Source organism: Nerophis lumbriciformis, linkage group LG10 (assembly GCF_033978685.3).
Source record: "Nerophis lumbriciformis linkage group LG10, RoL_Nlum_v2.1, whole genome shotgun sequence".
Classification (NCBI taxonomy): Eukaryota; Metazoa; Chordata; class Actinopteri; order Syngnathiformes; family Syngnathidae; genus Nerophis; species Nerophis lumbriciformis.
This window is the reverse complement of record NC_084557.2, coordinates 20,966,242-20,994,047: the sequence shown is the minus strand read 5'-3', so window position 1 is coordinate 20,994,047 and position 27,806 is coordinate 20,966,242. Positions and strand designations below refer to the sequence as shown.

General features: G+C 38.3%; 1 protein-coding gene across 10 annotated transcripts in view; it reads right to left on the bottom strand.

Annotated features, from left to right (window-relative positions):
- abcc8 (ATP-binding cassette, sub-family C (CFTR/MRP), member 8) overlaps positions 1–27,806 on the bottom strand; it is a 119,587-nt gene that overhangs the window by 26,492 nt on the left and 65,289 nt on the right. For 4 of the 10 annotated variants that reach the window (XM_072913923.1, XM_072913928.1, XM_072913924.1 and 1 more), the window contains 12 exons: positions 23,233–23,406; positions 22,858–22,930; positions 22,690–22,795; positions 18,678–18,710; positions 15,317–15,355; positions 14,928–15,026; positions 8,269–8,353; positions 7,913–7,993; positions 7,447–7,584; positions 6,295–6,420; positions 2,936–3,031; positions 1,738–1,804 (listed from right to left, as the gene is read on the bottom strand). In XM_072913923.1, the coding sequence (XP_072770024.1) occupies positions 1,738–1,804; positions 2,936–3,031; positions 6,295–6,420; positions 7,447–7,584; positions 7,913–7,993; positions 8,269–8,353; positions 14,928–15,026; positions 15,317–15,355; positions 18,678–18,710; positions 22,690–22,795; positions 22,858–22,930; positions 23,233–23,406 (1,117 nt within the window). Of the gene's footprint in view, positions 1–1,737; positions 1,805–2,934; positions 3,032–6,294; positions 6,421–7,446; positions 7,585–7,912; positions 7,994–8,268; positions 8,354–14,927; positions 15,027–15,316; positions 15,356–18,677; positions 18,711–22,689; positions 22,796–22,857; positions 22,931–23,232; positions 23,407–27,806 lie in introns of all 10 variants that reach the window. The other 6 variants (XM_072913929.1, XM_061970042.2, XM_061970045.2 and 3 more) reach the window with 3 other exon arrangements.

The window sequence follows — 27,806 nt, the reverse complement described above, 5'->3', positions numbered from 1 at the left end:
TAAAAGTTAAAGTTAAAGTACCACTGATAGTCACACACACACTAGGTGTGGTGAAATTACCCTCTGCATTTGACCCATCCCCTTGTTCAACCCCCTGGGAAGTGAGGGGAGCAGTGAGCAGCAGCGGTGGCCGCGCTCAGGAATCATTTTGGTGATTTAACCCCCAATTCCAACCCTTGATGCTGAGTGCCAAGCAGTACCAAGTGCCAAATTAGACCATTACCTTCTCCCAACTTTACTTAAGTAGAAGTAATTTTTGGTCACATAATTTGCTATATTCATTATTGAAATATTTCTTGCCACCTTATGTCGTATACTTTTACATGAGATTTCAAGGTTATTTTTTCATCCACTACAAACATTTTTTTTTTTTTTTAACTTTTTCTATTTCTACTTTGTCTATGTGTATTTGTGTTTGACTTTCTCTTCTACTGTTATCGAATATCATTATTCTAGTTTTATTGAGAGTCAAAGATAGTCTTTTTTTGTCAAACCGTCTTTTTAATTTGTTCATTTCTTCTGTTATTTATTGTGTTCTCTCCGAGGAACAGAGTTTTAATACCCAACCAAGGCTGCCAAGGATGCCTTAATGTACGGGCTTGCCTGGGCTGAAGTCCAGGGGCCCCAACCAATCAGGGGACCCTGATTTTGACGGCGGAAGGCAATGGTTGATGTTCATAGCTGTTAATCATAAACAGCTCAGCTTTGTCTAGCGATTATGTACTCTCTCTCTCTCTGTTGCATTGTTTTTTCCTACTGCTCCGAGTGGGTCTCAAACAGTGTGAGAGACCAGCGTACTATTATTGAGTTACCGGAACTTTACTTGACTTCAATTACACTCGCATAGACCTGCATGCGCCTGTCGCGAAGGAGATCTATTCATGAACAAAATAATTTTTAAAATGGGTGATATTTTTGCATTGTTGCTGTTCTGCAAATTATGATTTTTTTTTTTTTTTAACTGTATTTTCAGGCGGGCTAGGAATTGGTGTGTTGAAGTTGGGGAGCCGGGGAGGCAAAAGCCCCTCAACCCCAGGGCCACCCCTTAGCCCTGACCACTGCCACAAATAGATTGCAGGCCTGTGGGAAACTCTGCACACAATCAGGACTTGATGAGATGGTCTTAATAGGCAGGTAGTCGACATAAGCGGGTTGTTCTGTCTTATTAATTTTATAGTGATACCTTTTAATGTGTAGTGATAATAGTGATAAACAATCGAACAAATCACTTAACTTTACAAACGGGTAGTAAAAGAGTTACTAGGTGATAGATTCAACTAGATAGGTGTACAGTAATGGTTTTAGGTATGAAATCTTGGCGGGTGTCTGCAATGTGCCCTTCTAAATGTGCTACTGCAGGCCCAGCCCTATGAAAGCAGTATTTAGCGGGAACAACCGTACACACGGAACACCAAGTGGGGGTGAGGAGCGAGTATTGACACCTGCTGTAAATACTGTACAGCATATTTCCACATATCATGCAGCAGGTTGGAGCAAAAGGCTGTGTGGAGCGTTGATGAGAAGCAGGATTGGTTTTATCCTTCTTCAAGCAGGTGAGTGTTTGGAAGGCAAGACATAACAATGTCAAAATAAGAATGAAAATATAGATGATTCTAATATGAAGGGAGAAGCATACAAAGACAGGATTTTCGAGCAGCGTCAGAAAGCCACACAATTGCTTTCTTGTCTTTTTTTCAGGGTTTGTTTGCTTTGACAAAGCATGCTTTCTGGTCACACCTGTTTGATCGAACATGAGAGTAAAACCTGGTGCTGGAGCCATGGCGAAAGTCCAGGGGGTGTCACCAGCACGCGAGAAACAACAAAAACACAGATAAAGTGTAATGCCGCTACACTTGGAAAAACACTATCACAAATAAACAACAAAGACACACAGAAATTTGGATTAGAGAGCAGGTTCAATAGCAACACGAGGCAAGAAGTTGTGTACGATAAACACCAAAGGTTGTGGAATAGTGTGTCTTATTGGTGACGAAGTGTGGAGGCAAGTCGGGAAGAGTATGGTGAGAGTATAGTAGTGTCAAAGACAGTGGGGTATAGTACATCACAGTAGAAAAGAATGTGATGCAGAACGTGTATGTCTAGTGGTTCAACTAGCAGCAACATTGAAAATTTGCAGATAAATATAAGCTGGAAAAGCCTTCCAAATGCTTGTGCATTACTTTCAGGATGAAGTGAAACAGTATAAAACTGTGACGTGGAGGACTTCCCAAAACTATGAGAACTACATACAGGTATACCGTAATTTCAGGACTAAAAGATTGCCGAACAGGTCACAGTGGACCAATGAAATGGTAAATAATTATTTTATCTAAGGTATTAAATCAAACACACTCACACAGTCCTTCAGTAGGCCATTTAGTGTGTTGTGGACTCACCCTCATTATGGAAAAGACACCAAGAAATGAACAAGACACAGCACGTCAGCTAAAGACGGTCGGCCCGGTCATTCAATAAGGTAACGGAAATCGACCACAACTACTGCCAAAGAAGACAGGACAAACCCAGACGCGACCTGCCTCAAGACGAAAGTGAAAACGCAATCCCGAGTTACCTCAACTCCGATACCGAAAAAGGCGACTTTGTAGTTATAGCACGCAGGAGGAGGAGAAGGATTACCTCTCCGGTAGGCGATATGTCCTGTTACCTGAACTGTCTTTTGTTAAATTTGGGAATGAACACAAGCGCCTGTGTAAAAATTTTATGTTTCAATGTGTTCACCTGTGTCTTTTAGACCTGTGCGGCCGATATATGTACAAAGTAAGATTAGTCCAAAAATTGAGTGCGGCTTAAATTTAGGTGTGCTCTATAGCCCGGAAATTACGGTACCTTTTAATGAAGTTAAGGACTAAATGCATTAATATTTGTACATGACAGAATACTCCCCAATGGCCTGGCAGTATTTTGACCTCTCACCTTCCTCGTCCTCCTCAGTCTTAGCAGCCTCTCTGGAGTACATAGCTCTCCGCAGATTTTTCCTTTCCATATCTGTCATACCAGATGCTACGGTCTCCTGAAAAATAGGAATGTCTTAAAAATGTGATGACGCAATTTTCAAACAACAAGCTCAGGTTCTGTAAACAAAGCACTAGATGGTTAAAAGGGAACTGCACTTTTTTGGAATTTTGCCTATTGTTCACAAACAGTATGAAAGACATGACTATGGATATATATATATATATATATATATATATATATATATATATATATATATATATATATATATATATATATATATATATATATATTAGAGCTGCAAATCTTTGGGTGTCCCACGATTCGATTCAATATCGATTCTTGGGGTCACAATTCGATTATAAATCGATTATTTTGATTCAACGCGATTCTCGATTCAAAAACGATATTTTTCCGATTCAAAACAATTCTCTATTCATTCAATAAATAGGATGTCAGCAGGATCTACCCCAGTCTGCAGACAGGCAAGCAGAGTAGTAGATTTTTGTAAAAACCTATTAGAATTGTAAAGGACAATGTTTTATCAACTGATTGCAATAATGTCAATTTGTTTTAACTATTAAATGAACCAAAAATATGACTTATTTTATCTTTGTGAAAACATTGGACACAGTGTGTTGTCAAGCTTATGAGATGCGATGCAAGTGTAAGCCACTGTGACACTATTGTTAATTTTTTTTTTTTTCTTTTTTATAAATGTCTAATGATAATGTCAAGGAGGGATTTTTAATCACTGCTATGTTGAAATTGTTACTAATATTTATACTGTTGTTGATAATATTCATTTTTGTTTCACTACTTTTGGATTGACGTGTTTGTGTCTTCTCTCAATTGCTGTTCTGAGTGTTTCTGGGTCGGGTTTGGTTTTGGAATTGGATTGCATTGTTATGGTATTTCTGTGTATTGTTTTGTTGGAATGATTAATTAAAAAAAATAAAAAATAAAATAAAATCGATTTTTGAAAAATGAGAATCGATACTGAATCGTACAACGTGAGAATGGCGATTTGAATTCGAATTGATTTTTTCCCACACCCCTAATATATATATATATATATATATATATATATATATATATATATATATATATATATATATATATATATATATTTTATTTTTATTTTATTTTATTTATTTTCTTATTTTTTATTTTATGCATTCTAAATAGTAAATACATGCGATCAAAAGTCTGCTTCCAATGGAGCCTATGGGAGCCTGATCTACTCTGCCAATAAAGCCATTAAAACAAATCCAAACACCTCCGTTAAGGTTTTATATGCACACTGTAAGTATATATGTAATGTAGTAACAGGCACATTTATAATAACATTTAATATTTATGTATTTTGATCATGTTAAGCATACACAGCGCTTTAATTTAAAAATACAAACCACAATGTTTTTTCTTTTTTTTAATAACATCACTGATTATTACTTACTGCAAACTTCATGAGAGCCAACAAATGTAATAAAACATCACTTACTGTACAATGTCTGCTGTCATTAGAATGTCGACTGATAGAATCTTGTTATATTCCCGATATTCCAGATGAAGAATGACTCATAATCCTCACTAAGAAAAGGGGGCGGAACCAAGCGTCTTTTTGTGTCATTCTCGCCATTTGCGGTTCTAAATTGTCTGTCAAAGTGTACCAACTTGTCGGAATACGTACTCGTCCTTCTACTATCAAGCTTGTGATCACGGTGCCGCAAAAAATAGCCTGTCCGCGTTGGCGCTTATAATAATATCACTAATACTTTGTTAATATTCAAGTCACAAAATGTAAATGGTGTAATATTGGCAGTTTTTGGAAGTTTTTTTTATTGGGTATTATAGGCGGAATAGAGAGCCTCCTATTTGCCCCATTGTAAGGGGACTTTAATTTAATTTAATGAACGATAAGTAAAATTCACAAAAAAGTGCAGTTCCCCATTAAGTATTTCTTTAAAGTTATTAATAAGTATAATTTTTTTAAGCAATAGTCAATATGGGTTCCGTCCCAATAACTCAACTGCAACAGCAATAATTGATGTGATGGAAGAAATTTCAACGGCAGTAGTTAAAAAACAATTCTTAGTATGTATTTTTGTAGATCTTGAAAAAGCGTTTGATATGCTTGATCATGTAATATTATTGGACAAATTGTATAAATATGGAATAAGAGGAATGGCTCATGAGTGGTTTAAAAGTTACCTGAAGTACAGAAAACAGTTTGTGTAAGTTTGCCTTACATAATTGTAGTCGTGGAGTTCCACAAGGATCAATCCTTGGACCTCTATGATATTTCCATGATTTCCAAACGTCTAAGTGTATTTTATTTGCGGACGACCCGACCCTATTTTATTAAGGACAAAATATTAAGGATGTGTTAGAGGTGGTTGAAAATTGATTTATTTTTGTAGTAGTAGGAAAAGTGTGGATGCCTCATTATATATATCAAAGGAGCTGAGATTCAAAGAACAAAGAAGATCATTTTTTGGTGTTACAATTGATGAACGTTTGTCATGGAAATCACATAATAATACAAAGGCTAATGTATCTAAAACTATTTCTATTTTACACAAAGGGAAGGAATTTCTTAATCTAAAAGCATTGTATATTTTGTATAACTCACTGATTGTTCCATAACTAACATACTGTGTAGAAGTGTGGGGTAGTGCCTGTAAAACATATTTAAATCCAACCTTCCTTCTGCAGAAAAGAGCCGTAGGAATCATAAGTGGATAAGCATGATATTCAAACAGTTAAACTTACTGAAATTTAAAGTATTGGTAGAGTGTAATATCCTAAATATCACAACAAAACAATCAAAACAGATTTGTTAAACAAGAAAGTAGTTACAATCAAAAAAGGAATTGAGCTCTTTACTAAATCGAGGTTTAGAACAGGGATAAAGGAATGAAGCATTTCAATCAAAGGTGTTACTTTGTGGAACAATTTTGACAGTGAAATGAAAAAAAAAATCATGATGATGAAAGGATGTGATTTGGAGTAAATTATTGTGTCCATGTTTAGTTATTTTGTTGTATATTATGAAATATGTATGTTACGAATATATATTGCTAGTTTTCTGAGTTGAACAACAACTGTAACTGTATGAATAGGGTCAGATATAAGTTTGACTTCTTTCTGCTTCTTTTCGTTCATTATTTATTTTAAATATAATGTTAATTGTTTTTTGTTTGACCTTAAATGAATGAAACAAAACAAACAAACAAATAATCACACGCCAAAAATAGCAACAGTGGTTCAAAGCAATAAGGAATTAAATAGCACTGGATGGTGCTGCTCATTACTTACCGTCTCAAACTCTTGGTCCTGTCTGTGCATCAGCGTTTTCCACTGCTCAAAGAGCTCAGGTTCACAGTTCTGGATGTCCTTCAGAGTCCCTTCGGTCTGGATGGTGCCATCTTTCATGGCAATAATCTGAAAAGACACACGAACGAATGAAACAATCTGTAACTGATTCATTGTATACGTATTAGTATTGCGCTATTCAGAAGATTTACGATATAAAAATATGACCATCGATAGAGCTTTTATTACTATCGTTATATCGGGATAATGCATGCATTTTTGCTATTGTTTACAAATTCAGGAAATGAGTCTTTGGACACAGAAGGGCTTTAAGGGCAAAACCCGAATGATTTAAATCAGAGCCAATAGTAAGAAACTATCCAAATATGTAACACCACCATCCTGTGTGTTTTGTCTAATTATAATTGCCAATAGGTTCAAGGTTCAAGGTTCAAGGGTTTTATTCGTCACATGCAGAATACACCACAGTGAAATGCTTTTTTCCATGCTCTTCAGATATTGCGTACAGTGGGATCCAAACACTAGTTGCTGAATCTAATACACTAAATACAAAAAATACAACAATTTGTATAGCTCTGATGTACATTAATTACAAGACAATAAGTTGCACAATAGAAATGTAATCATTTAAGGATTTTTTTTAATTTTAAATATCTGCGTTGGTATGACTAACACTGTTACGGATTATTACTATGTGGTATTTGATTGATACCCAAATTTACAGTATGCCCCAAAACTAATGTAAAATATCCAAACAAAGGAAGAATAAGTGCCCATTACATTTTAACAGAAATATAGAGAGAACCATGTTACAACAGAAAGTAACTAGATATTAACAGCAAATTAACAAGTACATTAATAATTGATTTGACTAAATAATACAACAGGAAGTTACGCAAAATGTTACCGTATAAGTCAGCAGCTAAATTTAGGAGCCTTTGTAACCCATTTTGAAATGATTATATTATAATTATATGCCAAATAATATGATATATATCGTTATCTCGTTATGTAAACGCACACAAACACAAACGCACACAGACACACACACACACACACACACACACACACACACACACACACACACACACACACACACACACACACACACACACACACACACACAACTCTCACCCAGTCTGCTTGTGGTAAGTACTGAAGTTTGTGCGTGACCAGCACCACTGTCCTCTTCTCCTCTCTCAGGAGCCTGAGGATCCCATCTTGCATCAGATGGTCACTCAAGTGAATATCTAGAGCAGAGAATGGGTCGTCCTGTAAAAAGATACCAAAGTGGGGTAACGTAAAGGAACATATGTATTAGTATTATTATTACTATGGATGGATTACTATTATTACTATTATTATTATCAGTGCCGCTCTTAGTTTCCTTCTCATCAAAACTATTCGTGACCTTTTGCTTCTGTATGGATGGATGGATTTGTGCTTTGGCTCTTTAACTACAACATTTGCATTTAGGATGTGTTGCATTTATGTCCAGCAAAAATAACTTGAAATGTGCATTTGTTTGTCAAAATATTTTTTTATTAGCCATAGCTAGATTAATATTTGCTCATCATGTCATTATCTTCAGGTGACTCACCAGAAAGACCACATTTGTCTGCTGATACAAGGCTCTGGCCACACTGATGCGCTGCTTCTGCCCACCCGAGAGGATGATACCCTGTAACAAAGGCAGGAGTGTAACGCAAGATGAGATGCTATCACACAAAAGGGAACAAATAGCTGCATTATAAAAGCGGGCAGTCCTGTTATCCCCAGTGTAGGACTGCAATCCATCATAAAAGTCCAAATCCATGCACACACCAGCATCTCATCCTTGCAGCACAGTAATGATGACCAATGTTGTTGCAGTGTAACAAGCCACAGAGGGATAAGCCATTGTCAGATCAGGCCATAAAAAGACCAACAGAGGAATTCAAATGAATCGTTACTGACCCTCTCTCCAATCTCTGTCTGGTCTCCCTGTGGCAGGATGTCGATGTCAGGCTGAAGAGAGCAGGCCTCAATGACAGCTTTGTATCTGGCGGGAACAAACAGACGGACAGAATACAGATGAGGACCAGCACACAAAAGCTCAACTGCAACAATACCGTACCAAACACCTACAAACCTGTAAATTCCTCGATTGTCCAATATTGTGCACACAGAACTGCTAAAATTTAAAGATTGTGTGGAACTACAAACATCACAAATTACATGAAAAGCAAAAATAAATATAAATTTGGCTGGAAATGATAGGTGGCAGATATATATTTGCAAGGCCATTTTCAAGAAGGATATTTAAAGAGAAACTACATCTTATGAGACGAGGTCGGCCGACACCGGAAGCTATCCCGGCGGTGAAATGGTTTGCCCGCGACTTTCACACGAATCAACCGACTACGACGGTACCACTGGCTTATACGGCGTTGAATGGGTTCTACAAATTGTAAATTCAAATATTTTATTTCTTAATTTTTTAATGTTTCATTTGTTTTATACAATTATTTTAATTTTGACAGTACCACGTAAGATATGTTTTAATTGCTGAAACGGGTTTATTGAATGTTAAATGCGCCAAAAAATAGACAGTTATGTACACTGTTAAGGGGTTTCAATGCCCAGTAGTGTGCAAGTGTGTTTCTGTATCGTATCTCCAGCCGTGTCCATGTGGTGACATAAATTACAGTATTTTGAGAGGTGGAGTTGGACCAAGTAGGACATCACTGAAGGACTACGTGAGAAACGCACGGCCCGCCATTGGTATACGTACTGTATGTATATTTGTGCCCAAAAATGTGGTTATACGTGGGATAAAGATTATTGATAATATATTTTCTTAAATACCAATAAATTAATCGTTGTATAGATCATGGGTTCCTAAACATTTTGATCTCAAGCCCCAAGTTTTCCACTACATTAATTAGTAATTTTACTCTTGATTAAAATTGTATTCCATAATGATATCTAACCTACTTACAGTTTACAACCTTGTCAAATGATATGAAACCATGTGTTAATCACTAAGATTATTAATTCAACACATAAACTTTAGGATTAGGTCAGGCTAAAATAATTACCAACCATGAAGGGAATTATAAGTAACTGATAAAAAAAAATGTACATATAATTATGTTGTGCTAAAATAAATAAAGTCGCAGACATCCTTGGTAGCAGTCATGGCGCCTGATGTTTAGTTAGCCATACTCTATACACAACTCTAGTTAGAGATTGTCCTTACTGCCACAGTTGGCAGAACAGTGTATTACAATTGGGGCCCATACGTTACACAGCTGAGAAAGAGATATATTTTGTATTAAGAAACACTTGTATACGAATAACCTAATAATTATGTATTGTTTTCAATTTGTATGTGTTTTCAGTGTGAATAATGTGTTTCCATATATTGTAATTATTCTAATTTATTTGTATTTGTTTTTGTTTTTAACATTTCAGAAAAAAAACTGCTATGACTACAACTGTAATTAATAGTGGACCAGAGCATTGATTGGCTTCTACATTCAATGGACAAAAGTCATGAAACAGTTCATTAATTAGATGTGGCACACACACTTTACTTTCTCAATTTAAATATGGTAAATATAGTGTGATTCTTTGTCTCAGGGCATTAAATCGATCGCAACTGGACTGTTCTGATTGTTCTAGAAGACGATAGGACAGCTCTGGGTCTATTCATGTGAAAATCTGCACAGATGAGAAGAAAATGTCTTGTAATGTGCCTGCATGTTTTTCGAAATCAAGTACCCAGACAAAGAATGCCACAAGTTAGTGACTCAGTCTGTGCTTTTTGTATTGCCTACGACTGCAAAATAAGCCACCACAGGGCCAAATATGTCATGATCAGTTAAGGCTGGAACCCTGGGTGAAGAGGTGGCATGCAGAAAAAAGTATCTTTAATCCTGCTCACACAGAAGGAATCTACACGCAAAACACAAAGTGCAAAAATAAAGATGAGGAAAAAAGGCAACATGAGATGCAGCGGAATGCAAATAACATACAGGTTACATTCGGAATGGTAAAGTAATGAAAACTGAAGCTTTTTGATTAGTGATTACTAATTATCGCCTCCTCAGGAGGGCTGCAACGAATAATCCATCAAATCGATTGATTCAATAAAAAAAAAAAAAAGCTTTAATGTTGCTTTGATTAATCGTTTTAAGGAGTGCAACTAATACAAATTGATGAAATCCGGACCACATGAAGGGGCCGGAACTTAAAATTGATAGATTTACTCATTTACTAAAACAATCGATAGCTGCAGCCTTACTCCTCAGTAAAAAGAAACCAGATACAGTATACTGTGTAACATAATAACAACAAACAACAAAACAAAACTAATGGAGAACAACACACAAAGCAAACCCTGTCATGCGGAGAAAGTTGCACTTTGATAAAGAAGATGAGAAACCCCATTTATGAAGGTTGTATTTATGTAGTTTTGTCCTACCCTCCTCCTGCTCGTTTTATCAACATCTTCACATGCAAGAGTCCTCAAAAATGCTAAAAAATATATTACATTTTCATCTACTGTGTTCATCTATTTCATTGAGCATGTATATGTATGTCATATTGTTTTCTGCACGTAAAACTAATAATTCTTCATATAATTATTCTTATAATTATATGATCTTACAAGTTTTATACAATTCGGGTATTTTCTGACTTTTTGGAACGGGTTACTAATGAAAACCGAGATATCCCTGTACTGTTTTGTCCATGTTGTGTTTGTGCTCTCAAAAATAAATAAAGTAAAATTAATTAATCCATTTTCGATTAAAGGGGAACATTATCACCAGACCTATGTAAGCGTCAATATATACCTTGATGTTGCAGAAAAAAGACCATATATTTTTTTAACCGATTTCCGAACTCTAAATGGGTGAATTTTGGCGAATTAAACGCCTTTCTAATATTCGCTCTCGGAGCGATGACGTCACAACGTGGCGTCACATCGGGAAGCAATCCGCCATTTTCTCAAACACCGAGCCAAATCAGCTCTGTTATTTTCCGTTTTTTTCGACTGTTTTCCGTACCTTGGAGACATCATGCCTCGTCGGTGTGTTGTCGGAGGGTGTAACAACACGAACAGGGACGGATTCAAGTTGCACCAGTGGCCCAAAGATGCGAAAGTGGCAAGAAATTGGACGTTTGTTCCGCACACTTTACCGACGAAAGCTATGCCACGACAGAGATGGCAAGAATGTGTGGATATCCTGCGACACTCAAAGCAGATGCATTTCCAACGATAAAGTCAAAGAAATCTGCCGCCAGACCCCCATTGAATCTGCCGGAGTGTGTGAGCAATTCAGGGACAAAGGACCTCAGTAGCACGGCAAGCAATGGCAGCAGTTTGTTCCCGCAGACAAGCGAGCTAAACCCCCCTGGATGTCTTGGCTCACACCGTCCCGAAGATGATCAAGAGAAGAATATCGACCCTAGCTTCCCTGGCCTGCTGACATGAGGGTATGTCTATAGAATATATTAATTGATGAAAATTGGGCTGTCTGCACTCTCAAAGTGCATGTTGTTGCCAAATGTATTTCATATGCTGTAAACCTAGTTCATAGTTGTTAGTTTCCTTTAATGCCAAACAAACACATACCAATCGTTGGTTAGAAGGCGATCGCCAAATTCGTTCTCGCTTTCTCCCGTGTCGCTGGCTGTCGTGTCGTTTTCGTCGGTTTCGCTTGCATACGGTTCAAACCGATATGGCTCAATAGCTTCAGTTTCTTCTTCAATTTCGTTTTCGCTACCTGCCTCCACACTACAACCATCCGTTTCAATACATTCATAATCTGTTGAATCGCTTAAGCCGCTGAAATCCGAGTCTGAATCCGAGCTAATGTCGCTATAGTTTGCTGTTCTTTCCGCCATGTTTGTTTGTGTTGGCTTCACTATGTGACGTCACAGGAAAATGGACGGGTGTTTATAACGATGGTTAAAATCAGGCACTTTGAAGCTTTTTTTAGGGATATTGCGTGATGGGTAAAATTTTGAAAAAAACTTCGAAAAATATAATAAGCCACTGGGAACTGATTTTTAATGGTTTTAACCATTCTGAAATTGTGATAATGTTCCCCTTTAAGGATGGTTACAAGTGATACTCAGTGTTGGTATTGGCCTGATAATGGCCAATTGAATTGATCGAATATTAAACATTGTAAAAAGTAATTAACACATAATGCCAATGTTGTGTTACATGTCGTGAACAGAGAGGCAGTGCTACATTAGCGCATTGTAGCTAAATCATCTCAGCTCTGTGAAATCAAGAAGTGCAAAGAAGAGAAAAGAAGCCGAGTGCTTTGGACATTTCAACTCCACAAATGTGATCAAATATTTGCAGAAGCATCAAAGTAGAGGAAGCAAGCGACTATTGTACTCATGCTAAAAAGAAAGGTCACATTTTTAATATGTATATTAAGCAAGTAACCATGACTAATATCATGTTTTGGGTGAAGTGTAAATCTGGAGTGTAATGTGCTTTGAATGCCTCCAATGCCCCATTTACACTAAGCCGGATAAGGTTATCCAGGGTAAATTCCACCTAACCTTATCCGTGTCCACACACAACAATGCCACCGTTTAAGACCCCCTGCCCCCTCCGTCCGCCGGAGCAACGCGACCTAATACGCATGCGCGGAAAATGCGCACGTCATAGTTGCTTTGTGTGCAAGTTCTTAAATTTAACTTATCTAAACAATATCCAATGTTGTGGTATTTCAGCTAACTGGAATCCAGTGTGCTGTTGGGCCCTATTGTAGTGAATCACACCTGAGCCGTCATAAATTAATCAAGTCTTTAATAAACACGTGAAAGTACACAATATGACAAAGAACATTTTACAACAATCAATCTCGGGATCTAGATATCTGGTCAGGACACTCCTCACTCTTTTGCCTTCAGCTTCATTGTCCATTTGTTTTTGGTGACTTGATATACTCTGGACCTAGACGTTGAGTCCGCTACATGCATGGCGGACATTTACTGATACAGTCTGCTTTGCCAGTCCAAAAGCATTCGCCGTTTTCCGTAGTCTTCCCTTAACGGCAGGTAATACAAAGCGCACGCTACCTTTTTTATCACATCCATGGGAGCCCGCATTCTCTTTGTCTCTACTTCGACAAATGGACAAAGTTTTTCGGTAAGTAGAATCACAGCTGACCTGGACATTCGAAAGTTCTCTTGCCGTCTGAGATGTGTTGTATCCGAAATAGCTGCAATCGCTTTCTCTTAAGGTATTCATGTGTGATTTCCACAAGCGTCTGTACATGTAGAAGAATGACAAACACGGACATGTCTGGATGACTCGCCTCCATCTTTCCAGTGGTTAGCTCCAGTTGTTATGAAGCTGGCTGTGGTGCGTTCTTTCTGACGTCACTTCCTGTGTGGGGCGCGGTCTTTCCGGTGTCACTTCCTCTCCGAACTCAGTTTGTAAACGATCAATGAGTCCTTACAAAGCTATGAGCCAGAGATTCAAGAAATACACGGCGCACTTACTCGTGTAAAAAATTATCCAAGGAGGGTTACCTTTAACGATGGTTTAGTGTGGCTGAAACAGGGCTTAGGCTAAATAATTATTCGTTTAAGGGGTTATCTGGCTTAGTGTAGACATAGCCTGAATATCTTCTTGTACTTGTTGTATTGATCACTGTTGACTGCATTGATCCACACATCCACTTAACACTGGCTTACAGAACCATTCTAATTAATCACTCTTTTGGCTTCCATCTTCTATCTTACACTGTCATGAAGCATTAGTGGACTAAAACCAGTTAATGGGGACATTAATGATTCATGTAATAAAAGATTTCGACAGTGGCTTGAATGTGGTATGTATTCATGAAGAAATATAGTTACTGGCTGTTTACATGGACACTAAATTATGCAATCCGATCATGGCATGCGTACAAGCATATAATCCCAATTAACCTCCTGGGCATGCAGAGAGTTATCTTTTTCTCCCTGAAATAGTAGTAGAAGAAACTACTTCCGTCTACTGTAGGTTGTAAACAAACGCCGCGTCCTCAGCTCATTTGTCCTTGGTGCCCCACACGTTTAATTTTCCTCCTCTCTGGCGCCATATGTCATTTTATGTAATTATTCAATTTACAACTCAGTGTTTCTAGTCTTTCGAATATCAATGTGTTCAACAATCTTTCAACGTTTCTAACAAGAAAGATTGCTAGGACAACCGACTAATCCTGCTTCCTTCTCGCCATATTTGCTGCTCTGTGTAAACATCCCGCTGTCTCAAAGGCAGAAGCGGAGCATGATAACATGGATGTGCAGTATATGAGTGTCTCCATGGTGAAACTGCATAGTACAAGCAAAAACCTCATCTCAATAAGGCGGTCAGCACCAGTTATCAATTGTACAAGCAGTCTTAGTAGATCACATGCAACACGCCCATTAATAGTACATGCAATTTTCCTGGAAATGTGGCCCCCAAAACATTTCACTTGAACATACCTGCTCTAGACCACCAGTACTGGCCATGAAATGAACGTGCTGCTTGAAAGGCAGCAGCGTGCACAAATACACAACACTACCAGTTCAATCAATTCAACCCCCAAAAAACGTGTGCATGGCCTTACCTGGTTTTGATCATTGGCATCTCAAACGTAATGTTCTCTACCACGGTGGCGTTCAGCAGCCAGGGCTTCTGGGAAGCGTAGGCCACAGCACATCTCTTCCTACCACAGGGTTCAAATAAAACACAGTGTCATGGTTACGGTTAGGGAAACGGTTGGGAAGGCATCCATCTCTGTGGCTAATTAGGTGTGAAAAGAGCTCAAGTCCATTAAGAAATGACCTAAGCATTGTTAATGTGTGTTTGTCAGGTCAACATGCAGTCAGTCGGACATGTAACTACAGTATTATCTACAGTGCATTTCTAGATAAAAACATGACAATGGTTGTTGTGTTCTGTTGATGATGACGTGTCTCCATGGAGACTGCCTTTAATGTGTCATCAAGTACTCACTTGATATCCCCGTCACTGGCAGCATCTCTGTCTGTGGGACTGTAGGAGGAATATCAAACACATGCACATGTCAAAACACAGATAAGTGTTATTCTTCATCAATCACGCCTACGTCAATGATTTACAGCCATCCTTTCATGGTTGACCTTAAAAACACTAAAAAGGGTAGAACCTGAAGAACATCTCTCAGGTACACTGCCATGATCTAATGACATCAAATACAGGAGGCTTTTTTTGTAAAAATATTACAAAAGCAGCAATTTATTTCTAATTGATCATACACTACAGCCTGGTATTGATGTATCTTTTTAAATATGTGAACCCAATGCCAGCTAGTGTGGTTGTGCGATAATATGTTTTGTGAACCTCACTCTCCACTGGGCAATGAGTGGATAGCCCAGGGCTCCTAGCTCATTGGCTAGCGGTGCTCGACTTAACTCTCAATTTAAATTGCACCAATCCACAAGTGAAATGTATGATTTGGAAGATAAAAAAGGCTGTGCTTTTTCTATTTACACAATGGAGATGCCTCATAGATTATTTCCTTGTCATCTATCAATTATTGCACAATTATGTATCACTGAATTTTTGGAATTGATAAAAATGATACACAAAAAAAATATACACATGTAGAGATGGGTAGGATTCTGTGCTTTTATAGGTCACAGCCAAATTCCGTCGGTACTAATTGGTACCGTTTCACGTAAAATCAAAGGGTACCAAATTTTGATGCCTTTGTTGCACGTGGCGTCGCGTTTGGTTGCAGACTTGACACCGGCTCAAGCACTTGGCGGGCAAACAGGTATTTGTAGTTTGCAAGTTTCCATGTCAACAAAGAAAGCATGCCTAATAGGAAGCACTCAATAGTAAGGCTCCATTGTTGAAAATGTGCTGGCTCAATGCTGATTTACATCGTGTATACATGCTACTTTATTGATTAGCATTAGCAATTTTGCAAGGCTTTTTCAACATCTCCAAATTTGGTAACGACAACTAAAGCTTAGATGGATGCATGTTCCATTTAAACAGTTGGTATGTAATAGGCCCAATAAGGTCTATTCAGGTGTACTGGAGAGGAGGCTACGCCGGATAGTCGAACCTTGGATTCAGGAGGAACAGTGTGGTTTTCGTCCTGGTCGTGGAACTGTGGACCAGCTCTATACTCTTGGCAGAGTCCTTTTGGGTGCATGGGAGTTTGCCCATCCAGTCTACATGTGCTTTGTGGACTTGGAGAAGGCATTCGACCGTGTCCTGTGGGTAGTGCTCAGAGAGTATGGGGTAACGGACTGTCTGATTGTGGCAGTCCGTTCCCTGTATGATCAGTGTCAGAGCTTGGTCCGCATTGCCGGCAGTATGTCGGACACGTTTCCAGTGAGGGTTGGACTCCGCCAAGGCTGCCCTTTGTCACCGATTCTGTTCATAACTTTTATGGACAGAATTTGTAGGCGCAGTCAGGGCGTTGAGGGGATCTGGTTTGGTGGCTGCAGGATTAGGTCTCTGCTATTTGCAGATGATGTGGTCCTGATGGCTTCATCTGGCCAAGATCTTCAGCTCTCACTGGATCGGTTCGCAGCCGAGTGTGAAGCGACTGGGATGGGAATCAGCACCTCCAAGTCCGAGTCCATGGTTCTCGCCCGGATAAGGGTGGAGTGCCATCTCCGGGTTGGGGAGGAGATCTTGCGCCAAGTGGAGGAGTTCAAGTACCTCGGAGTCTTGTTCACGAGTGAGGGAAGAGTGGATCGTGAGATCGACAGGCGGATCGGTGCGGCGTCTTCAGTAATGCGGACGCTGTATCGATCCGTTGTGGTGAAGAAGGAGCTGAGCCGTAAGGCAAAGCTCTCAATTTACCGGTCGATCTACGTTCCGATCCTCACCTATGGTCATGAGCTTTGGGTCATGACCGAAAGGACAAGATCACGGGTACAAGCGGCCGAAATTAGCTTCTTCCGCCGGGTGGCGGGGCTCTCCCTTAGAGATAGGGTGAGAAGCTCTATCATCCGGGAGGAGCTCAAAGTAAAGCCGCTGCTCCTCCACATCGAGAGGAGCCAGATGAGGTGGTTCGGGCATCTGGTCAGGATAACACCCGAACGCCTCCCTAGGGAGGTGTTTCGGGCACGTCCAACCGGTAGGAGGCCACGGGGAAGACCCAGGACACGTTGGGAAGACTATGTCTCCCGGCTGGCCTGGGAACGCCTCGGGATCCCCCGGGAGGAGCTGGACGAAGTGGCTGGGGAGAGGGAAGTCTGGGCTTCCCTGCTTAGGCTGCTGCCCCTGCGACCCGACCTCGGATAAGCTGAAGAAGATGGATGGATGGATGGTATGTTATAGGCACAATACTTACAGTATAAACACTAGAGGTAGGGGAAATAATACATTTTAAAATGCATTGCAATTCGGACATGGACGATTATAAAATCGATTAGTAAACGTCAAAAATCGATAATTGATTTATTCATTGTAAATAAAGTAATGAAGACAGTTCTAAAATGTTTCTGACTGCAGCAACCTCCTCACTGAGAGATCCGAGCAGCTCCTTTGTTCTAGGGTATTTACGTTCCAGTTTTGCACACATTTCCATTAATTTAACAAATGTGATGCAAATTTCTTATTACAAATGCACTGTTTTTTAAAAGTTGCAAGTGCTAAACGCTTATTTAATGAAACGAAAATAAATGTATAACTGCATGAATATACATGAATTAAAGATGCATCAATAATACATTTCTAATCAAATAGTAGATCCTGAATCGTAACCGTATCGTATCTTGTAAACACTTTTTAAGGCTGAACAAAAGAAAAGACTGGTACATTCAACTTAATGGCAAAGACTACTTCCTGACTACGGCAACATATTTAGGACAAACGGAAATTAATGCAAACTTACAAATGTCAGAAGTGTAAGAAAACAAGATATATAAACTGGACAGCAACATCATCATCATCAGATCACTTTTAAATATTACATTAAAACAAATAATATTATATTATTAACACCTATTACCACATGAATACATACAAAAGTACCGAAATTGGTACCGTTGAGTACCAGTCTGAATTCCCAGGAATCGGGAATTGGTACCGTATCGGTTCAAATGTGAAAGGCAGCCATGCCTGCTGAATATATAAACATAAGTGTAATGCAGTTGTTGAGTGCGAGTGTGCGCACCCTGTGGAAGTGTTAGTCTATCTATAGACTCATGGAGGACTAGCTGTCACGGTCCATCAAGGTCTACTGAGACAGGAAGCAGTGCCAACACACCTGCTGTTAAATGCTGCAGTGTGTTGCCAATGTCATATGGAGCCAATCTGTTTGTGGATTTAAGAGGATGTTTTTAGATATATTTCTGCTTTAAACACTCACCTTTCATCACCTTCCGACTCTGGGTTGGGTAGGCTGTAACAAAAAAAAAGTCAGAGAAAATACTTTAGAAGTCCGCATTTTATCTTTGTTAAAATAGAAAACAATAAAATATTTGTTATGGTCGAAGAGGAATGTCTTGGTCTGTCACACATACCTATTTAATCAATCTAATGACTTCCATGCAGAGTTCAGTAAAAATATTTAATGCGTTGTTTGGGGCTCTGTTGAAGCGCGCACATATTTTTAGGGTGGACCAATTGACACTCCTCCAGAGAAGGTGACTCTGACGGTAGCTAAGCGCTGCCAGACAGCGCAGGATGATTTATGGCAGCTGTGAAATGGCAATCACTACAGCTGTGAGGAAGTTAGATGGTGTCGGCCATTTAAGAAGCGCTGACCAACAACACACCTACAAACACACACAAACACACACACGCACACACACACACACACACACACACACACACGCTCACACGCACACTTTCACAAACACACTGTAGCACTGTGTATGAAAGTAGACAGACTCCAGTTAGGTGGTCATGTTTCCATCAGCATGAAAGCATGAAGCAAGAGATATGGTTTTTGATTGCCAAATATATAACAAGCTTCAAGTGTTGTGTCTTCATTATATCGCAGTTGAATTTTTTTGTTAAGTTTGGGGCATTTTTAATCAAATTTTACGTAATTTTTGCGTGAATTGCATATGTAATTTATGTCTTATATGTACAGTAAGTAGTACCTCAACTTACGAGTTTAATTGGTTCTGTGACGGAGCTCTTAACTGAAAACAATTGCATCTCAAATAAACATCTCCCACTGAAATTGATTTAAAGCAATTTAATTGGTGCTTGACGCACCCACCCTCTCCCAGCCAGCAATATTTAATATCTAACACAAACTTTTAGATCAGAAATATTGTATAAAAATAATACAACGAAATGTACTACTAACAACTAAAGTAGTTTTATGAAGTAATGTATAATAAAGTACAGCATTTACCTCCGAGAGTGGCCTTCAACAGCAGCTTTTCCATATTTTAATAGATAAATGTCCACCGTTTTGATAATATTTTAATTTGGCTGGCGTTGAACTCATTCTTCTTCAGTTTGGTGCAGACTAGCAGTGATGCGTTTAAATTGTTTCAACAAGTTGGCAACACGCTCAGCCATGTTTTTAATAATTGATTTCTTTAATTCAGTGAATATCGTCTGCTTGTTCTTCTCAGCACTGTTCTTCACACAAACCTTCTTTTTCCCAATGTTTGAAAAAACAACGTTATGGCGACCTCTAGCTATAAGCTAAAGCTATCGAGTAAAACGAGATGTTTTGGTCATATATTACGGGGTTAAGTGTGACATTTGCTATCCCAACTAATGGCAGGATGCTTGTAACAAAAAGTCTTGCTTGTAACTTTACGCGTTAGAATTAGCTAAGCAACAGGTTGAATCTTAAAACACTATTAAGTTGTGGCACTCTTAAGTTGAGGTACCACTGTAATATAATACAGCAGTGGTTCTCAAACTTTTTTCACCAAGTACCACCTCAGAAAACATTACAATACAGTAGTGTAGTAGGCCTAAAATGAATTAAAAACAAGGCATAGGTTTTATTTAACATGTGTATTAAATAGTTTTGGTCACTGTAACATTACACACAGTTTGAACAGTAACGTTATCATCAGATCACTTTTAAATATTACATTAAAACAAATAATATTATATTATTAACACCTATTACCACATAAATACATACAAAAGTACCGAAATTGGTACCGTTGAATACCAATTTCCTCATCCGTACCACATCCCCACATTGGTGAGCCTTTGACGTGAGATATATCAAACCAAAACAGCGGTAAAATGTAATGTCTTGTGATTTATGTATTCTTTTGTATCATGACCTGTTGAATGTTTACTATTTAACCTGCCTTAAAACAACGGATGAAAATTAGCTATTGTGTATATTTACATTGTTGCTCTTAGTTGATGAATATGCATTGTCCTAATTCAAATAAATAAATATTAAAAAAAAAACGCGGTGGGTTTAGCACCACTTACTGCAAACGACACTACTACGACACAGCCAATGTCGGCATCATTTTCTTTTAGGCGAGCCCGAAAGGGACAAGCGGTAGAAAATGGATGGATGGACGATCAAGTTGACAAGTTTTTGGCAGAACAATTAACACACATGGTTTCAGCAAATTTAAAGCCCATTTCCAACAGAGAGGAGGAGGATCCTCTGGCTACCGACAATTAAAACGCACTTAAGGTATTGGGAAAAACGAGTGTAAGGTGACTGACTGTATGGATGTTATTTTACATCTCGAGGGCTCTATTTATGTGAAAACCTTTATTTGGAAGGCCATACACTTGTTTTTATGCTTTAACTATTAAAAAGGATCCTAATTTACCATGGCTAGGCCTGGAACCAATTAGAGGCAATAAACGAGTGATTACTGTAACCCAGTTCCATGAAACAGTGGTACTGCAGATATTAGGTACGGTATCAGCGTGTCACATTGATTTTGCAAGTACCTAAATGACTCAAAAGGCCACACTGAGCAGGCAGTGAAAACTGTCATTTGGAAAATGGCTCCATCATACCTCATCACCTGATGGTGCTTGGAAGATACTTGAACATAAATGCTATCATCGGGAGAATAATGTCAGTAAATCACAGCTCTCCCCCTTGACTCCACCATTCAAGACATTTCCCCTTCCTTACTCACACTAGGCCATTATTTTCTGCTGCTTTAGTGCAATTTTCACTGACTTTGTGTATTATTTCCAGTCTTTTGAGTCATTCTGATTACTTCTCATTTATTACTTGTGAGAGGAGCTATTGCGTTAATTAAAATAATCTTTGGTTTCTCATGTGTTCCAAATGTGTATATTTACTGTATATCTGGTTACTGTGACTTCACAAACTACAACAACAATGGGGGACTTTTTGCTCTAAGGAGTATAAATGGCTGCACATGATGGTTACACACATTCCGACTAGACATGGTAGGTGGGGTCTTCTGGGGATGGTGTGTCGATCAAGTAGCGGACGCTTTGTTGACAAATGGAAACTGATAGTGTTGCTATCCTGGGTAAGTGGTGACACATTCACATTTTGTTTATTTAAACTCATGACATCCAGAGTTTTGTAGGGAGATGGTAAAGTTTGATTCTGTTTTTCCAAACAACTACATTGACTTAGTATCGCCACCCCTGATGTCAAAAGTAGTATCACAAAGCAGCAAGTTAGTTGGTGGAAATTCATCAGGACGTACAGATATAACCGTAACATGACATATTTAGCCCTGCAGTTGGTGCACAGGTCAGGACGGCCGGGCGATCTAAGGCACTGCGTTCAGGTTCCAGACTGCCCTGTAGGCATGTGTTCAATCCCTCTTGTAAGTGTTTTTAGGTTGGCAGTATGAGGCAAGGTATGCAATAGCAGAGCTAAATTTAAATTGGATTCAGTTACGCAATAATTACATTGAAGTCGAGTTTGGTAAGCATATATTCCCTGTATTTCATGTTGCATCATAATGATTAAAATGTATGGCTCAAACCAGCACCTCAAAACAGGTCTGATTCGTCCTTCCATGTTCCATTATTAAGCACTCTGAAGTCTAAATGGCATGTAAAATGTCAAATATTCTAAGTCACTGACCTGTAATTCTAGCGATGTTTTATTGCTGTGTCTTACTGGTCATAATTCAAAGTGCATTACCGGTAGTCTGTCAAGGATGCTCAATGTATTGCTGCAGAAGGGCACATAAATAAAAAGCAACAGTGTGTCCCTGGCAGTTTAATCGCCTGAGAGGTTAAAACGATTCAGTCCAACATGCTGAGATATTAATTATGGGGGTTGAATTGTTAACATTTCACCTTTTGACTGAAATGAACTTCAGTACATCAGTTTCCATGACCAATATAGCTTTCAAAATGAAAGCAATATTGTGTCAAGTCTAAAGCAGTAAATATGCTCCAAATTGACTTCTAAACGTGTTACTGACCTGTTCCAGGTGACTGTTCCTGATATTCTTTGCATCTCGCCCAGCGCTGCCAGCAACAAGGAGGATTTACCACAGCCCACTTGGCCCACTATCATGGTCAGCTTACCTAAAAGCCGGCACAATAACATTGTGAGTCACAAGACAAGAACTTGATAAGCAGTTACCTACCAAAAGGAATCATGATGTCCACATTGACGAGGGTTGGTGGTCCGTCAGTCCAGGTGAAGAACCCACTGCATATCTGAAGAAAGACAAACACAGTAGAAGCTCAATTAAGTATTTTTTTGTTGGTATAAGGAATAAATTCCTACAAGTCAATCATTTAATATTTGTTAAACTTTTATGTAGATATGGGAAAATAATAATTAAATTGGGGGGATGGAAAAAAAATATACAAACATGCAACAAAAATTAAGTCAAGCATTTCAGTTTATTATAAAGCATTATTTTTTGGAGAATTAACTGAACAAAACAATCAATAAAATCCCCTTAACTGACAGGCAATAATTAAATAGATTCCCTTCCGCTTCGTTTCACTCGCACCTTGATACAGATGTCTTGGTCCACAACCAGGGAGGGTCCATCGCCCTCGTTATCCCCCTGCGACGAGGCGTAGTTGTTCCAGTCGTCCCTTGGGGGGCGCTTCCTGTTCACAACCTTCAGGGGCTGGGGGAGTTCAGACAAACAAGCTAAGGAAGGGCGCGCTTTCGAGGATGACTAGAGGGTTTTATATAATGCATATCACACAGAGAGGGATGAGTAGGAAGAATAGATGCAAAGTTAGGTTCTCATAGTGCTTGTGTGAGTTTACACCAGTGTCACAGTCCAATACATATGCATGTTGGGATAATTGGAAACTGTGTAAATGTGAGTGTAAATAATTGTTCATATATGCCCTGTGATTAAAGGGCGACCAGTCCAGACTCCAAGGTGTACCCGACTTCTAACATAAAGTAGGCTGGGATGAGCTCCAACTACCTTTTCTACTGCTTATCATGTTTAGGGTTTTTAACAACGCATTATGTAATAATGTAATACATTTTCACCTCATTATGTAATAACACCACATTTTGTAATAATCTACCGCATTTTGTAATATTATTCTTGACCAAATAAACTTTGATGCATTTTGTAATAACTTTCACATATTCCAAATGTGGGTGCATTATGTAATAAACCATCAAATGTGATGCCTTAATTAGAAAAACAGCAACATGAAACATCGCATCTTCATTAGAATTAATTTTAAGACTCTATTGGGATGTTTCATTGATCAAACATAAATCAAATGTAAATGTACTGTAAAAAGGGGATTCATATGGCCCCATTCGTCACTGGGGGCTGGGAGGGGGTGGTGGGTGTCCACTATCCACTTTAGCTGCCAGATGGCAGTAGAGTGTTCAATATCCTAAAATGTGTTTTGTGGCAATTCCAACTTAGACCACAGCGCCAGTTGCTATGTAGAGTGGCGCCTTCCATAATTTTCAGCAGACTGCATTGCAAAATTAATTCTTACTCTCACAGGAGATCCACCCAGGAATGAGGCCATATGAATCCCTTCCCTACTGTATTGATTTTAGTGGAAAATGTGATTGCAAGCAAGCAGGGATGTATACAGAATACCGTTATTTTTTGGTACCGGTTCCTAAATGGGTTAAGATTTTGGACAAATGATGCGGCTATCAGTATTTTCTTTAATCCAGCTAACCGTCGTAATTATTCACTTCAGGTGTCTCTGTTACGCATAATTTATATATATATATATATATATATATATATATATATATATATATATATATATATATATATGTATATATATATATAAATATATATATATATATATAATTTTTTTTTTTTTTTAAACACGGGTAGGATCTGATAATCAGCTTGGAATAATCACAAATAAGTGAAGTGAAGTTGAAGTGAAGTGAATTATATTTATATAGCGCTTTTCTCTAGTGACTCAAAGCACTTTACATAGTGAAAACCCAATATCTAAGTTACATTTAAACCAGTGTGAGTGGCACTGGGAGCTGGTGGGTAAAGTGTCTTGCCCAAGGACACGACAGCAGTGACTAGGATGGTGGAAGCGGGGATCAAACCTGGAACCCTCAAGTTGCTGGCACGGCCACTCCATCAACCGAGCTATACCGCCCCAATAGAAATAAAAAAGCAACACCACACAAAAGTTTGTAACAACAATATTTCCTCCTCAAAAAGTCACACACGTTAATAAGAGTTAGGCTCAGTTTGAAGTTACATTTACGTGTTACATTTACTCCATTACATTTACTAAAGTAACGTTTTGGATAAATTGTACTTGTCAGAGTAGTTTTAATGTAATGTACTTTTTATTTTTACTTGAGTATTCTTGTGACAAAGGAACACTACTTTTACTCCGTTACATTGAGTTTCATTTCCTATCGTTACATTTATGTATATAACAATAATTTATAACCTTTTAATTAAGACTCGCAAAGACGTATTCATTTGTTCCGGCAGGCACTGTCACATGACTCTGTTTGACCAATCCAATGTAAGCAGTGGTGACGTTCGACTCCATTTCACCAATCAAACGGAGCCTGGCAGTCACATGACTTTTTTTGACCAATCCAACCTAATCTCAATTGATGTTTGACTTCATCCCACTATTTAAACACAGCTGGCATTCTACCTGGCGAATAACAAGCCGGTGGTGAGAAACTGTTTACGCCAAACAAGCACACAGTATAATCTGAAATAGATCAGTAGGGACAAGAGGTAGAAAATGGATGCATCTTTAATTCATTTGGTAAAATAGAAATGTTCCCAAAGAAGACACTTTAAGTATGTGACAAGACGTCAGTACATCCCTGTTTGAGACAACCGGTGGACAGAAACCCCCTAAAAAAAGTTGACTAAAAAATAAATGTTTTTGTATGTCTCTGCTGATTCTAATAACCACAAGTGTCATTTAAACACATTAAATCATTACTAATAACATTAAATATCAGTGAAAGTACTTATCTGTTAGATCCGGAGCTTCAACGTTACTAGTGCTAGCTTATTAGCATGTAGCATTCTACAGTATTCTTCCACTGTATTTACAGTCCCACTTAGCTAAACAAGCTGAAATGACCACAATCGCCCTCTAGTGTAGGGGAGGCACACTGCGTATGGCCATCAGTCACATTAGATATAAGAGCATGGAAACTAGAACTTTACATGTAGCTGTGGAAATAGAAGAAACTTAATTATTTGACAAATGTGAAGTGAAGTGAATTATATTTATATAGCGCTTTTTCTCTAGTGACTCAAAGCGCTTTACATAGTGAAACCCAATATCTAAGTTACATTTAAACCAGTGTGGGTGGCACTGGGAGCAGGTGGGTAAAGTGTCTTGCCCAAGGACACAACGGCAGTGACTAGGATGGCGGAAGCGGGGATCGAACCTGCAACCCTCAAGTTGCTGGCACGGCCACTCTACCAACCGAGCTATACCGCTCAGACTAATTTAGTGAATTGAAACGCATTGACTGTAAAAAAAAAGTGACATTACGTCAGACCAGGCAGCAAAAAAATGTCAATGATTACTTTCAAACTAGTAAAAAGAACATTCAGTAGAAATGTTTACATTTCAGCCTACAGGAATTCCACTTCCAACCAGAGAACCCGTGTTGCACTAAAGTATATATGATTTCCATGTTTTACACACCCACATCAACCACAATTGTAGTCCAAGAACCATCAAAAAGTAGCTACTAAATAAATCAGAAGTTACTCACAAGTTACTCAGCCCTTACTTACGCTTACTCAAGTAATTATTTTGATGGCTACTTTTTACTTTTACTTATTCTAAAGTAACAGTACTCTTACTTGAATACAATTTTTGGGTACTCTACCCAACTCTGCCGCTGCGACCGCGCTTCATCAATCGTCCTCCTAGCGAGCCAGTAATCCACAGGCCAATATTAATCCACACAAAAAAGTGAAACATTTAAATAATAAAATAATCCATAAAGTTGCTCTGAAGCAAGATAGTAATCACTGACAGGTCTCTCTCCAGTCGCTGTTTGTGTGGCATCAAAACACACCTTTTTTAAATGCACACCCACCTAACATGCTAATTGAGTGTATTAATCTATATTATATATTTAATACATCATGTAAAAGGTCTGTGCTCTGCACATGAATGCCATACATAAATATAATTTCCAGATGAGTGGAATTGTAAGTGATAGACCAGAGTGATGGATCTGTGTGGTCTCGACGAAATGATGACGTAACAGCTGCATTGCGCCTTGCACTGCAAACATAGTTGCCTTGTTCAAGATTTAAAAAAGCAGGTGCTGATAAAAGACTTCCCTGCTGTGAGATGTTACATAATGTTGGTGGTGTACAACAAAAAAATGGTAATAAAGAATGTATTATATTACATCTTTATTTACACTGATTACAATAAGTACTGATAAGCGTACTGATGGATATAGTATCAATATTGGTATCAATATTGATAAAATCCTAAAAATATACATCCCTACAAACACTACTGAAATATAATCCAGTTTTATTATCATATTGTTGACATGTATATAACCAGTGCATTGAAATGTTTGAATATATACACTCATGCAATATGGATGATATTATGCTAATGCTATTTTTTTTAATCAGTAGATTTTACAGTAAAAAAAATGGTAGCTTAGTCGCCAAAATTTTAGCGTAAAATTTACGGTGAGTTTTACACTGTAAATTTAAAAAAACGTTACCACTGTACCGCTGTCATGTGTAAGCTGCCAGTTTGTAATGTAAAATCTACGATTGTTGTTTTTACAGTGCATACTGTAAATGGAAAAACAGTACCACTTATTTTACAATATAATTCTTGTGACTGAGCTGCCATTTTTTTTTACTGTAAAATCTACTGACGTTTTTGCATGTATAGAAACACTAATAAAAATATGAAAGATAAAAAAAAATGTATTTCATTGTTGCATGTTGTTTTTCAAAAAATGTTGTGATGAAAATCTAAATATACGATGCATTATGAAATAAACAACTTTTACCTAAACTTACAGTATGCTACTATAGATGATATAAAACAAGAAAGCATGTATTTACAGTAAACATTTTCTTTC